This window comes from Saccoglossus kowalevskii, chromosome 8 (genome assembly GCF_978046115.1).
Source record: "Saccoglossus kowalevskii chromosome 8, keSacKowa6.1, whole genome shotgun sequence".
NCBI classification, from domain to species: Eukaryota; Metazoa; Hemichordata; class Enteropneusta; family Harrimaniidae; genus Saccoglossus; species Saccoglossus kowalevskii.
The window spans coordinates 24012274-24027617 of record NC_140648.1 but is presented as its reverse complement, the minus strand read 5'-3'; the positions used below and the strand labels follow the sequence as shown (position 1 = coordinate 24027617).

The following is a 15344-nucleotide window of genomic DNA, read 5'->3' as shown; positions in this document are numbered from 1 at the left end:
CTTATGGGATTTAAATCGTTCATTGTATTTTAAATGCATGTTCTCGGTCGATATTTGAGAAAAGAATGTATTATCGAAATTGTTGCATATATCGGCAAACTTTAACGTCACCGTGCGTAAGCTTGAGAGCCGAGATTCACGCTAATTACGTCGATGCTTATTTTAATATCGCGTTGCACATGTTTTCACATGATTTGACGTTGAAAAGACGTTACCTGACAACACAAAAATTAACCATTATAGGTAACAAGTCAATAAATTAGTAGTACGTGTTATAGCATTAACTCGTCTTTTTTTGTTCACGTTTCTCAGAGAAGTTGATTTTTAAAATACAAATTGAAATGTTTCTAGTTATGTTATATTATATTGCATTGTCACAATTAATGTTGCGTTCCACGATAGGTGAAACTCAGAGTACGACCTCTGCGTTTCTTTTTTTCCTGATAAATAAATACTGCAGTTCATCTGTTGTTGTAAGGTTAAAGTAGCGTCGTGTGCTCCAGCCGAGAGATCCAGCCCGGTGACGTACAAGTGGTTGCTCACCCTACAGGTCATCAGTGTGTCACAGGCTTCACATACTGTCACGTGATCACTTAACAAATTTAATTGTTCAAAAAGACGTGTTCTACATGGAGTCCCATAAGTAGATACGAATGTGACGTTTATGTTTATGTCACGGTGACAATGCGTGACGGATGTGAAAAATGCCTGACGACCGTAGCGCTATATGGCGACAATAGCGCTGTGTGGCGACCATGGCGCTGCGTGGCCTCTGTGGCGCTGCATGGCGACATAGGCGCTGCGTGGCCTCTGTGGCGCTGCATGGCGACATTGGCGCTGCGTGGCGACTGTGGCGCTGTGTGGCGACTATGGCGCTGCGTGGCCTCTGTGGCGATGCGTGTCTACTATGGCGCTGCGTGGCTACTGTGGTGATGCGTGGCGAACCACTAAATACAAATCTACACAAGTAATTTGGGTGTTGTCCCTGATCTAAAATATTGAACACCCCATACCTTCTTTAAAATATACATATATATTTTATATTTGGAAATTGTCTTGTACCAGCTTTTTATGGAGTTCTTTCTCTGGCACGTTTAACATCACTTCACACAGAGATGATATAGGCTCCAGAATAGCAGCTGAAATGTGCATAAGACTGAACATGAGCAAATGAAATCTTATGTTTCCGTGAAACCCAATTGTTGTCATTAAACATTATTTTGTACTTTTGTCTGTAAGTTGACCGACCGATCTACTACTGTGACACACGTTGAGATCATGTTGAACATCTTTAGTATTTTAAAACTATAATTATTTATATAATTATAATTATAATGAAAATCCGAATGACATCTAATCATAGTTTGTGGTGTGGCATTCCTCGTGCGTCACCGTTTCACGCGCGGATTTAGGGGGGGCGCGCAGGCGAAAAAAAAATTGACAAACCCATCCACCGGAGGCCATGTCAATAAGAGCGCGCCCCCCTTGCCGAATTTCTGGATCCGCCAGTGGTTTTACAATATGAAATTCACCTCGTTTCGCCGGGTTATGCGTGTAATGTTTGTTGTCTGCTCTTTTTGTTAAATGCAAATATCATCTCTGTTGACCCCTTCCCATGATGCAAGACACAACACGGAGTGAAAATCATACCAAAGTTGCACTCGTTTTTAAGGATACTGAACATACCCTAGATAGTTTACAGTGACACACCAGTACCAGTTCAAAAATCAGCCCATATTTGTTTCCGCCCCGTGATATATAATAACTTATCCCTAAGTAAATCCAAGAGTGATGTTTCAGTTTGCATAGAAACAAGAAAATCTCAATTTTTCAAAACTGAGACACAAATATATTTCCAGACACCTTCGGTTATTAATGGATTATTCAGGCGATGGAACATACAGTTGACGTGACTAGTGCCTACAATTAGGCAGAAATGTGTGAAACAGAATTATCTTGGCGATAAGGAGTTAATATATATTTGCAATATGGCTGCATCCGCAAATCTTCGTTCGAGAGGATAGAAAACGTGCACACACGAAATTAGTTTAGTAATCGTCGTCGTGTCTCACTGCACTGTGAATTCCCCTAAAATAAGTTACTCCAAAATGCGTTTTTCCCCGTACCTAAAATAGTGTTATCCGACACACCCGTCGGATATTACAAACAGGAAAAGATCAAATTGGCGCGTATCGTGGCCTGCATCACGCAGCAAATTTTCTGCGCGAACAGACTGTTGTCAGTTTCTGAACGCAGACGACATATTCATCGGACTATTGGTATGAGCGGGAAATGTTCCACAATTGAAACAGACAACTCGTAACATAGAGGCATGATACCATTATTTTATGTGAAAATATAAAATATGATTTCGTTAATTCAACAACAACAAAATGAAAGAATGTTACTTCCGTGAGAGCGTGAATAATCGATCGCGTTAACTCCCACGCATGCAGAGTTGGCATTTCCCGCCCGCTATTTCAAAGAAATCCATATACTTTATTATTTAGACAAGCGTTGAAACCGTTCATCATTACAAACAATACAACGACATCAACAGAGGGTAAAATGATAGTATATTTGATTATGTTTATTAATGAAACACAGGCGGCTGCTTTTCTCTGAATCGGTTCTCTCTCGTGTGTCAAATGATGAAAAAAGAGCGTATCAAAAAGAGAAATGTTAGGTGCATTGCGTGGTAATGTAAACATCGCACCGCTATAATAGTTAAAGATAAATTTAATCGTGGGTGATACAAAAGCACGTACGGCATTACAAATCATTTTAATAACAGCCGTCCCGGCATGTAATTTATAGCGAGTTTTTATTCTGAAGAGAGCGGGAGGGGTACAGAAATATATTGTTTAATAAACAATAACGCCGTACCAGGATAATTAAATAACTTAACAGATAGCGCCTGTAATGATCTTGGTCAAGTCAAGCTAAAGTTCGTTGACATGCCATTTCTGCGACACAGGCTCGTTACGTAATTACCCCTAAGGGTGACACCTTCTTTCAATATAATCATAAGGAAAGTGATATTGATTTCAATTTAAACCCGAACGATCCAATTAAATCCCCAGTGACGTGGTGACTGGGACGCTGTAATGATTTCATTCGATGTAAACCGCAGCTCGTTGTATTTTAGTCGGGACTACATTAAAGCGGACGCGGACTAATTTGTACAACATTTTCTTCCTCGAAGGCTTTTTTTTTTTCTATTCTGCTTTGTAGAAATCTACACTACTAGTATATAATATTCACGGACACAGCGTGTGTGGTACGATTCAGTGGAGTCATTCACGCTCCAACAAACAATCGTTTAGTTTGGAAAATCCCCTGATATTCCAGTGCTTATTTTTGATTTCTTACAATTACAAAACGTTTAAAAATAAAGGCGTGCACAAATAAACAATGTGTTTTACACGAGTTGTATATGTCGCATGGGACCCATATCGATCACGCCGCGACACAATGATCACCTCCCTTGAACATCAACTGAGGTATGAGTGGTAGCAGGTTGAATTATTTTTGAGTAAATAAATAGGGCGCGCAATACAACCACATTATTGAATACAGTACAGGGTCCCTTTAAAATATCGTCTTACTTCGTGATGTCAAGGTTCAGAGCAAGCAAAACAAAAACAAAATGCAGTATTTCCGATGACATTGTTTCATTCCCGGCAGCCACTTATATCACAATATTAGTCTACTAGTATTACATACACACTGACTTCGTGACGTCATGGTATTCAAACCAGCGTGCAAATTGTGATAAAATATACAATATATGACAGAATTTGAAGGGGAGGAGTTTTCTAAAGGTACATTGTTCGTGGATTCAATGATCCCAACCATTCAAACGTCTTCGCGCCATCGACTTCTTTTTAGTGAATTTAGTACTCGTTGTGCAGACGACATTAATATTTAACACTTTTCTGAATACGGTGGTAGTTTGCGCGATTTTAGTTCATTTGGGCAGACGATAAAATATCTAAACACTTTTTTGAATGCCGACGGTAACGCGTGAGTGTAGCTCATTATATATACGATGCAATATCTAAACATTTTGCGCGCAGCTCCTGCAGACGATACATTATCTAAACACGTGTCTGAACCCAACGGTATGTGTAGACGTAGCCCTGCGTACATGGCTGTGTAGGGGTGATATTTACATTGGGCTTCTTACGCCACCATTGGGGCGCAGATAAGGTCCCGATGAATAGGAGCGCCTCCACATTCACACACCTGTACACAGAGCTAGTGTAGACGTAGCTTTTTGTGCAGACGATAATGAGATCCAAACACTTTCTTGAATGCCAGACGACAATATGTAGGTGTAGCTCAATATTGTACCATATAGAAAGTCTAATTTCCCCGCTAATTAATTTTAGCGTATATCAGTAATGTTTGAACCAAAGAGCAAACTAGTCCTTTTTTTATACTAATCATTAGTTTTGAATGTAGTATGTAATGTGTTTTTATTGACGTTAAAACACGTGGAACTATCTCGTGAAGACAGATTAAATTAATCAAATAAAACAATAAAGCAGGAAATATGACCGAACCGATTGTCTGCTTCTAATTTGGGATCTGGTGGCGGTAAAATAATAGATCCCGATCTAAATATATACTGGCGTACTGAAAACCCGCAATATTAAAACGCACTAAACGCAATCCAAAATTTCAATACTTTAGATCTGGCGTGCCGACCTCACCGTGACCTTAAATACCTATAGTCTGATAATCATTCTTAGTTTGTTTGGAGACGTAAATATTTCAACAATCGCATGACCTCGAGTGGGTAATTTTCATCGCTGTAAAAATATTTATGATTTATTACAGATGAATGCGTCGATAAGAAAGGTTATTCGATAGTCATTTAACAGTCTATATGCCAAACCAACAACAGCACGTGATTGGACGCTGAAATTGACACAGAGGGAAAATTTGTTTACAAAACAAGAGTTAAAATATGACGACATATGACCGCCAGAGCGCCATTGAAGTCACAACAAGTCTATATTACTCATCATTAATACAGTCCCCCACATACTGACGCGGTGATCAAGCCGGAGGTCTCTAGTAATCTCACACTTAAAAACAAATAAATAACTTAATAAATAGGAGTATTTAATATTATTATTTGTTTAGTTAAAATTTGGGAGCGATATGTGTATATATATATATATAACACGTAATTCCAAATACATGCCTATAATTTACCATATATATATATATACTAATATACATTTTCCAGTTTTACGTGGCGCGATCGCCGTGATTAGGAAATGGTTTGTAAAATTGGTTGCAATCTATAATATTTAGTACGCTTAAAAAACGAATAATACTGACATACAGAGCTGTTTAACTGTAGGCATTTAATGAGGTGTTGTCGATAAGCACGCTTTAATGCACCGAACGTTCTGTCGTCCATTATAACACCACAATATAGGAAGCAAATTAGCGCCGATTGCCAGCTTGCTTTTCCAGTCTACGTGCTGAAGTCCACGATTGAACTAATACAAAACCAGCGTCTCACAATAAGCCGTGTTACGTTTGTATTTTGTTAGTTTAATATCGTTGTGACAGGTATTTGTGTTTTTTTTTAAATATACACTGGCTCCAACACGCTAATGCGATCCCAGTCGCTCGTACCTTGACGTCACACCCAACCAGGCAAGCTGTTAAGAATGATGAATTGTGGGATACATCTAGGCTGGTATTCGCTGCGCTGGGTTATATACAATACGTGTTGTCGCGTCTCCGCTGTCTGACCGACGATCGGCGTTTTGACGACGCTACCAGCATGACCAAGGTGGATTCCAGCAAGTACATGGAACTGTCGACGATCGGGGAACAAGTATTCGCCGCTGAGTTCATCGAAAAACGTCGAATTCGCAAAGTAAGTGTCAGGTTCTGGCGTCGATGGCGGGGTGGCTGTATAGGCAGCGACGTAAATACTGCTCCGTGTACGTATTGACAGTGAGCCATTGCGACACACTTGGGTTAATTTGAACACAGATACAATTTCAGCGTGTCGTAATTTTTTCCCTTTTCTTCACAGGGTCTTGTTGAATATCTAGTAAAATGGAAAGGTTGGTCAAGCAAGTGAGTGTATAGTGTTGTTTATCCCGTTTCCGTATTGTTACTTTCTGTAACTTAAAGCAAACACTGAATAACACTCGTATAAATTTGGTTGAATCCGTAGATACAGCACATGGGAACCGGAATCAAACATTCTCGACGCCCGGTTATTGCAGGCGTTTGAAACACAGTAAGTCAAATACTCACCGCGTCAATATCCCCTCATGCTATAGAACGTATCGTTTTATTTATATATTTTTTTCACCGACACGCACGTTAAATTACAAAGTAGTAGGGCACTTTATTTCAAAGGCCTCCGCTAAACCACTCGGGGTTCCATTTAATTTGCAGTAAATGCGTCGTACATGGAGTACTTAATACCTTGTCTCTTTTCTCACGTTCTCTAGGCGACAAGCTAGATTGCAAGTTCGAGGTTTCCGGGGAAGAAAACACAAGAGTCGTATTTATAACTTTAACAAGGTGAACGCATTATGTAGTATTGCTTGTTACATGCATACCTTCAATTGAATATATGACATACTCCAAACACTAACATATTTGTTTTTAATTCAACGATAGATATATAATTTAATTATGTATTTAATGTCCTATAACAAGTGGAATATTATATTCGCATAATATATATATATATTTATTTTTTATTTATTTATGTTCATTCATCTAATTTTCTTTAGTTCTCTTTACGACAGAGAAATTACAAAGACAAAATAGATGTGAAGAAATGTTCCGAGGAAGAAGACGATGACGATGATGACGACACAGAAATAGAGGGTTCAGACAATGACGTCGCACATTGCAGCAATATTCGACATGGTGCTAGGAAAAAAATGAAAATGAATCATTCGCGGAATGTATATGAGAACACTGATGATTCGAATCACGGGCATATGGATTCGGGCGAATCCATAATCCATAATAATAACAACAATAATGACGTGGACCATAAAGACGGGAAAATAACAGACACCATGAATGGCAAAACAAGCAGAAACGAATTGTCTAAAGGTTCAACAAAATCATCGCGTCTTTGCAGTGTTATTAGATCGACAGATAGTCTCAAATTAACAATTGTTGCCACCGAGAAGTCGCAAACTAACGAGAAGTCAGAACGCAAGTATTCCCCTCTGCATACGGACAAACAAAATGGATGCAATAGGAATTTTCATTATAGCGGCGATAGTGGTCATGGAAACGAGGTGAGCCAACCAATCGCATTCGAGCCACCTTTGACACCAATATCGGAAGAAGACTGCGTTAAAAACGAAAGGCTGAATGCACAGAATGAGGCACCTACAACAAGAAATGCGGGAAGTGACGTCAGCAGACCGAAGTTCTTTGATTATTATGGTGGCTTTGAATATATCGACTGGAAGCCAAATGTACCCAGCGATGACGTCACGGTAACGGACGTAACAGCGCAAGACGTAACGATCACTATCAGAGAAAACGCCACCGGCGTTGCTTTCATTGCGACGAAATGACCTACCGTGCAATATGGCCTGGCCTTGACATATTGACGAGTATCCATAATGTGAAACTGTTGTTACAACATATGGGAGGATCGTTTTGTAACTGGTGGTGTTAATTCTGAAGATTCTGTCGCATTTGGGCGATATAGGGTGTTGGGGACGGGGTGAACAAACTATGCTTGTATATTTCATACAGTATTCATACTTTATTTTACATATTTCAATACTCACGTGTACGTAGAAAACTTGGAAATAGACTCGAATGGATGGGATATTGTATAAATAAGTATTAAAGTGAAATATTAAACAAATATAATAATATGCACATGTGTAGTTTTGGGATTGTTATTGTGATTATAATCTTCCAGTATTACAATGTTAGTAGTGCGTCTATAGTTGCATTAGCAGTGTATTATACTGAAAACCGCTGTACGGGAGCACGAACTTCATTTGGCAAGTGTAACAAATATAATAATATAGTTTATGTTCAATTTGCAAACAAATAGCGATCATAAGACTATTAAATGAGACAGACGTGTTGAATTATTAGCCTGTCTATATACGAATAATGCCAATCATAATACAGCGAAGTTACGTAAAGCTGATAATTCTGTAGCATTATCGTTCCGAGATTTAAATTGATACGTATTCTGCCAGTCTAGACATTGTCCCGCCAAAATTTAAGTTATTTTTCGAACAAAACATCTGTGAATCCGACGAGGCCGCGTCTAACACTAAATAGAGCTGATATGATGATGAGACATAATACTAATGTTGTCGATTTAGGCGGCACGGAATTCCTTCTTTCTGTGCGATAGGTCAGGTGCACGTTTCAGATATACACACGCGAATTACGCTAAGGTTTAGCAAAAACAACAACAACAACAACAACAAAAACGTCAGGACAGAAGTGCAAAGTCTTGATCGATTACATTTGATGGGATTTTAACGGATAAAATCGAACGTTACGTGAACTCGGTCACTCTGCCGTTTTGATCAGCGTAATGAGCATAATACTGGATAATTTCTGACACAACCTAGTACTTGTTTTCAACACTACTACGACCTCGTGTTTTGCGTGGACACAAAATGGCTACTCCATTCTTTCATGGAAAAAAATGAACTCTCGATCACATGACACTCCGCGTGACAATTATCAACCAATGGCAATATATGTTACACTTTGTATTTCCGTTTGAACAAAGAACACGCATTTCGACGACGAACATACGTGTTTGTTTTAATTTCCGCTAAATGTAATTTCGGAAATGTGTTCAATATCTGTCGTGGTGTTGCTGTTGCCATTATTACATATTTACGAATACGGGAAACAGTGATACGGCACGTAGATCTATCAAAGGAAATTCAACATTCCTGTTCGTGACGTTACCACTAAATTCTCTCTATATAAATCAAAATTCCTGTTTTTAATATATTTGTTTGCGTAAAGACGAATTTATTGTAAATCATTGTAAGTCGGGGGTTTCAGAGAAAACAATTAAATCTTATACGTCATTTCCGCATTTGCAAATACAGAGCCGCTGTAGATTACGGTATCGTGTGTTGTGAGCTACAACATTTTATTTCAAGTTTAATAATTGATACGGGTGCATTTCACGCCCAGTGCTTTTATTTTATGCGGGAATTGACAGGAGTAGTTGGGGATATTGGTATTTATCGTCTAGTCACGATCGATAACGTCTGGTGCTAAAAATACACATTATTTTTATATCGCGATTACGGCCTTTACAATCGTATATAATTGAGTGCATATATAGGGAGGGGGTGACGAGACGTGTGTGAGACCATATCATTATTGTTTCACTTCCTGCTCAGAGTCTGCAAAGATTCGAGATTATTGTCGAGCAGCAGTGGAGTCGCCCCGGTGTTTTGTTGCAGGTCAAGCGGACACTCCAATACTCTAATTTGTTTTTGGTCACTGATCGCGCTTTCACAACAAATGTCTTTCCGTATAGAAGGCGATGTTGTTCTATTTAACAGACCATGGCGCGTTTTTTTTTTTTTTTTACATCAACGGATATCGTCGCCATTTTTGTTCAGCGTGTATGTTTCGCTTTAAAGTCGCCGTGTTCAAATGTATATCTTAGTGCATGCTACAATTACCACCATGATTTATTAATAAACATTTGGTTACGTTACCAGGGGCAACGCATAACATCGACGCCAATCTGCGGGTTTTAAAAAAAATGTAACTGCTAGTAAGACATCCCGTATTGGAGAGCCGTGTATATAAACACATAATTATATATGACTAATTATGGCGCCAAAATCTTAGACTCTGAAAACAAAAAATGTGTGAGCGTGTTAGCTTCTGCATGATAACGTGTACTATATTTAACGACGTCAATTATACCACTACAAGGAGACGCGTTACAGAATTTGATTAGAATATTTCCTTTACAATTGTGGCTATGCTGGTTTATACTCAACACGGATAAAGAGAAGAGAACATGTTGCGGTCAGGACAACGTATGACTCTGTCTGATACCATACCACGTGACTAATGCTGTGCCACGTGTTCCTTGGCTAACCCGATATACAACAGAAACGTGTGGGTCTTTTCAAAGTCCGTGCCACATTTATTATTCAAAAAAACATAATTACATTTTCTGTGCAACTGTGATGGTAGGAAGGGCGGTGACGAATTAATTTAGCGAATTTTGATGACAAATTTGCTCAAGTCTCCGCTCACCATGTTTTTGTTCGTCGGAAATTAAACTGGTGTGTACTGTAAAACGGTTCAGGTAGAAGAGTTGTGTACACTCTGTCATAAACGCACTGATAGGATACATTACTAACCCACATAAGGACACAATTTATATTTTTTCGAGTAACACACCAAAATAGGGAGTAATGTACGTTTCGTCGTTGTGACACACTCAAATAAGACGTAATATACATTTATCTGCAGCTACAACCCCAAATAAAACGTAATATACGTGTATCCATAGATACACACACAAATAAAGACGTAATACACATGTATCCGCAGTTAAATATCCAAATAAGACGTAATATACTTAAATCCGTAGTTACATGCACAAATAAGGACGTAATATACATTTCCAAGTAGCTACACACCCGAAAAGCATTCTAATACGGACATACTGTAAAGGGGGTAATTATTCACTGGGTTTTAATTTAGCTTATTTCGCTGACTGGAAAAATGCACTAAATTAAAACACAGTGAATATGTAAAATTTAACATAGAACACATTATCTAAATGACGAAACCGTGAATATAAAACCCACTGATTATGCCTGAAATGGTAAATCAGTGAAATTTTAACCCAGTGAAAATTAGTCATTTTACAGTACTATATATGTACCCGTAGCTGCATCGCCAACAAGAATAAAACACTTTCAACTACATATTGCTCTAAAATAACCCGAGGGCACTGACTTGTTTATGTACAATACAGCTGACATGAGGTGGCACAGATCGGTAGAGTATTATTGTTTTGATTTTAGAGAAGTTCGAAAACATGACATTTGCTCAACAATTCCTATCCAAGTGGAATTACGTACAGAACGTTGCTCTATCTGTGTTTACGTAGTTAACAATGGGTTATTGATTTCCTGAAACTTTTTTTTTTTAAATACCCATTGCACAAACTTAAAGTTTGTTCCAACTTGATTGAACCTCACATAGCAATAAAAAGAAATTGATTTCTTGAATGTGGAACTGCTTCCCTGAAGAAGTATTATGGTTTTCATTGTAACTGACCTATTTTCTACCTTTCGAATTTTCAACCGAATCAGACAAGTCCAATTCCTTCACAAATGCTCACATACCTTACCAATAACATTTCAAAGGTTTTGGGGAGAACTTGCTAAAGCTGGCGATATAATGGCACCATTAAAATCTAATAGCAATTTATTCATACATTTGTAGTTACCCGTACTTTAATTGCCAGAAAACAACTTGAAGGCCACACTGGTCCTACCAAACGAAAACGATATGTTTCCCAGATTGCTGAAATGTTGACAATAGACTGGAAGTCGACAACAGCATGTAAATACATTCTGAGGAGCGATGGCAAAATTTACAACAACAAAAAAACAGAAAAAAATACTGGGTCCCCAGGATTTCTAAGACCCATCCCTAAACTGGGTGATTATGAAAAGAATACAAGAACATATGGATTTAGATATTCAGAAAAGGATATTTAATAACAGAATGAAACATACATAACATGCGTATATTCAAACTCAGTACCCAATTGTGAAGTTGTAAAAATCTATAATTATAAGCAAAATTAGTTGCTGATTGAACGACGAACTTATTATTATAAAATTATCATCGTTTCAGTGACATCAAGTTAAACGTTGCTATGTTTGGTCTGGCTGTTTTTAATCGCCATTTTGAGTTTCGAAATGTTATTTACCACTTTATAAACTAATCGTAAGCTACATTGAATTTCATAGGTAACCTGAAATATATTTTCGATGTGAAATATACGTTTAAAAAGTAACCATAAGCTTGGGTATCATCAATAAGTGAGTAGTCAACACGAACATCGAAGAAAACGAAAACAGTTCACATGAGACAGTGCTTATTAAACTATAATAATAACAATAATGTCTTTATTACATCGTAATGAATAATGACAGTTCATCTTAAGTTGAAGTAATAAAATATAAACAAGTAGAATACAAGACAATAAACACAACATATATACAAAAGATTACTATATATGTTTACTGAATGAAGTTTTTTAAATAATGAACTACCTGTCTGATCATGTGTATGTTTTAATAAACTTGTTTGTCGTAGAAAGGTATTGAATTTGTTTCTAGAAATGGTTATATATTTTTGCGCGTTCGTTGATAGAACTGTCACAGGTTGTTACAGTAATAAAATAAATTTCATCTTCTACAACATTGCACTTTTTGCATAGTCTATCCTCCTTAGGTATTTTAGGTCGTTTGTGGCGGCTCAGTTCATTTTTTAGCTTATGGCTACTTAGTCTGAGCTGTGACATCATTTCAATATCATTTCTGTTATGGAGAATTTTTAAGTATGATGTTTGACTAATAACATATTTTAGTAGGCTGTATGTTCTCAATTTTGAGTCAGTTCTATTAATGTTTTTTTAGCCAAGAGTTGTTATAGTGTGTCGTTAAATGTTTTTTTTGATATAGTCTTAATATCAATCTCATAAAAGTCTTGTATTTTGTTGAGTCCTTTTAACCATGATCTCTTGTAACAGTGATGTTCAAGTTCTTTGACTGCATGATATGTGTTGATATTCAAGTTGAGCTTTAATGATCAATGGTAGTCTTGCATTTTCCAGTCTGCAGCCAATGTTCTATTCTTTAGATTTAATAGATGTCTGAAGAATTTTATGTGGTATTTTTCTGTATCAGATTTTTCCCCATACTGACGCATTTAGGAGAATTGGTAACTGACTTGACTAAAACAATTTGGTTTTCATTTTAATGTTATTGTTGTTACGACTGTTATAGCTTTCCTTGTTTTGTCTGTGAGTTGTTCCATGGTTGTCCTTAGTGATCCATTGGTGTTTATTTTTGTTTAATTTAATTTTGTGAAACTGTTAGTTTTTTTCTAATATTGTATTACCATATGTGGATTTAATGATATTGCTCGACCTGTGTCCATTCGTGGTAAAAATCAATATTTTTGATTTTGCGACATTGATTTGTAAACCCCATCAGCAAATAGTAGGCATTACAACGATTTGTTGTTTGTGAAAACGAGTACGTTAAGCGAAATTTCGAAAAAAGAAATTCAAATGTGATTTCCGATACAAGAAAAAACAAACATTAAACCACCATTATGAATAATAAACTGTTAATTTCTGTCTGACCAAATTATAGATTGTATTCATAAAAATATTCTAAAAGCTTGTATCACTTAACGTAAATCCATGCCATCATATGGTGCCATATAATCTTTGACGTCACGTGGTCTGTGACGCACCAGCCACCCTGACAGATGTCGCCATTCAGGATGAGTGAATAAATACAAAACAAACACACACACTCACAGTACGTCACCGTACATCTACCATATGCATTGACTTATTGTCAATATTTTATAGTTTCGATATATATGTATATCAATATATCTATTTGTTTGTGTTGAAAATGATAAGTGGTAGCGTGACAACACGCGTAAATCGATTATCATAATGACCCTTCAGTAGCGGAGTTGAAACTTTATCGACAATAATTAGTAACTACAAATGTAGCGATATCCTTTCCTCGTTTTTTTTTCTTAAAATGATCAATTTACGGTCATGACGTAAACAAAAACTCCGATTTAATAAGTGGTTATTTTTTTTGTCTAATGTCCCCAGGGCCCGCGGAGTTATATATAAGGACCGTGTATTTGGTCTGGCGTCGGCTTGTCTGTGTTGCAATATGCCTCTAAATTAAACGTACTATAGATGGATTCGTTTTGATAGTTTTATGGTGTATTATGTTCGTGTATATAAAACAAACAACTTAGTTCGATTAATCATTATGTTGGTTAGTAATGAGCACATTTTTTATATATTATTATAATAGCGTACCTACTATCATCAACACACTTCTGTGTCAGCATTACACAGATGTATCAAAAACAACACACTTATCAACAAAGTACACCTACGCGCCAACATCGAATTTATAAATATGCGTAAACATCACACATAAAAATACACATCAACAACAATCACCATTGTACTTGTCAATGCATACCCGTCAACACTACGCTAATCAATACCGTACACCTGCATTAAAACGACTCGATATTTACAGCGACATTGTACGTCACGTGTCGACCTCACTTCCCATCACTCTCATCAAAGCGTGATTTCATTATCGTCAACGTCACGACGTGTCACCTGTCCGCGCACATCCTATATAGATTCCCATTTTAATTAACGCGTGTAACTTCAGCTTCACGTTCAATAGAATACATATGTATGTATGTATGAAATAAACGATGTCGCTCAATGTGTGAATTAACATAAATATCAGAGGTTGAATCAAACTGTATTTACAGTGATGACATGATCCCATATTGACACAAGTGAACAATACGGACACTGTTTTCATTTTTTTTTTTAGTGACGTGTATCTATTTATATCACTTCATAATTTAGTCCGATGCATTTTTAAAGGTTGGTTAGTGTACTGTTTAAGGTCACTGGTCGATAACTACGTATATTGTGTGTTATTTTATTTTCTATCCGCGTGCCTCTCGGTCGATTGATCACGAGCAGAAAACCTGACAGTTTAGGGAGGTTCAAAACTGAACAGTGCGAATTATGCCGTCTTAAATTTACGTAATGCGCAGTGATATATACTAGAATAATTTCTATTGATATTGCACCTTCGTATTTAAATACACAATTATTAAAACACTAAATAAATAAATAAATAAATAAATAAATAAATAAATAAATAAATAAATAAATAAATAAATAAATAAATAAATAAATAAATAAATAAATAAATAAATAAATAAATAAATAAATAAATAAATAAATAAATAAATAAATAAATAAATAAATAAATAAATAAATAAATTATAGTTATTAAGTTGACATGTATAGAATATTTTGGGGGCAGCTGTTGATATCTTCTCTAATAATAAAACTATCATGTTTGAATGGATTGAATTTATTCGATCGCTTTATTATTTCTTGAGTGGTCTCGAGTGTTAAGTATTCTTATTGAATTTTTCTTCCCCTGTGAACTGTGAGATTATGAGATCCTTAAGGAGAAATGCAG

At 36.7% G+C, this 15344-nt stretch overlaps 1 protein-coding gene across 2 annotated transcripts; it reads left to right on the top strand.

Annotated features, from left to right (window-relative positions):
• The first annotated feature begins 5683 nt into the window (after positions 1-5683).
• Positions 5684-7902, top strand: LOC100369191 (uncharacterized). Of its 2 annotated transcripts, none has more exons than XM_002737453.4 (5): positions 5684-5905; positions 6068-6111; positions 6212-6277; positions 6495-6567; positions 6783-7902. In XM_002737453.4, exons 1-5 carry the CDS (start codon positions 5810-5812, stop codon positions 7587-7589), a joined length of 1086 nt encoding a protein of 361 aa, XP_002737499.2. In that variant the 5' UTR covers positions 5684-5809; the 3' UTR covers positions 7590-7902. The 2 variants fall into 2 exon arrangements, with proteins under 2 accessions (XP_002737499.2, XP_006819879.2); XM_006819816.3 differs by having other exon boundaries at positions 5706-5905; positions 6798-7902.
• The last annotated feature ends 7442 nt before the right edge of the window (positions 7903-15344 follow it).

Bases quoted from the DNA above. Each gene is read 5' to 3' on its own strand.
- LOC100369191 (XM_002737453.4), top strand. From the start codon at position 5,810: ATGACCAAGGTGGATTCCAGCAAGTACATGGAACTGTCGACGATCGGG. The intron at 5,906-6,067 runs GTAAGTGTCAGG...TTTTCTTCACAG, and splicing joins AAAAACGTCGAATTCGCAAA to GGTCTTGTTGAATATCTAGT. The intron at 6,568-6,782 runs GTGAACGCATTA...AATTTTCTTTAG, and splicing joins GTATTTATAACTTTAACAAG to TTCTCTTTACGACAGAGAAA.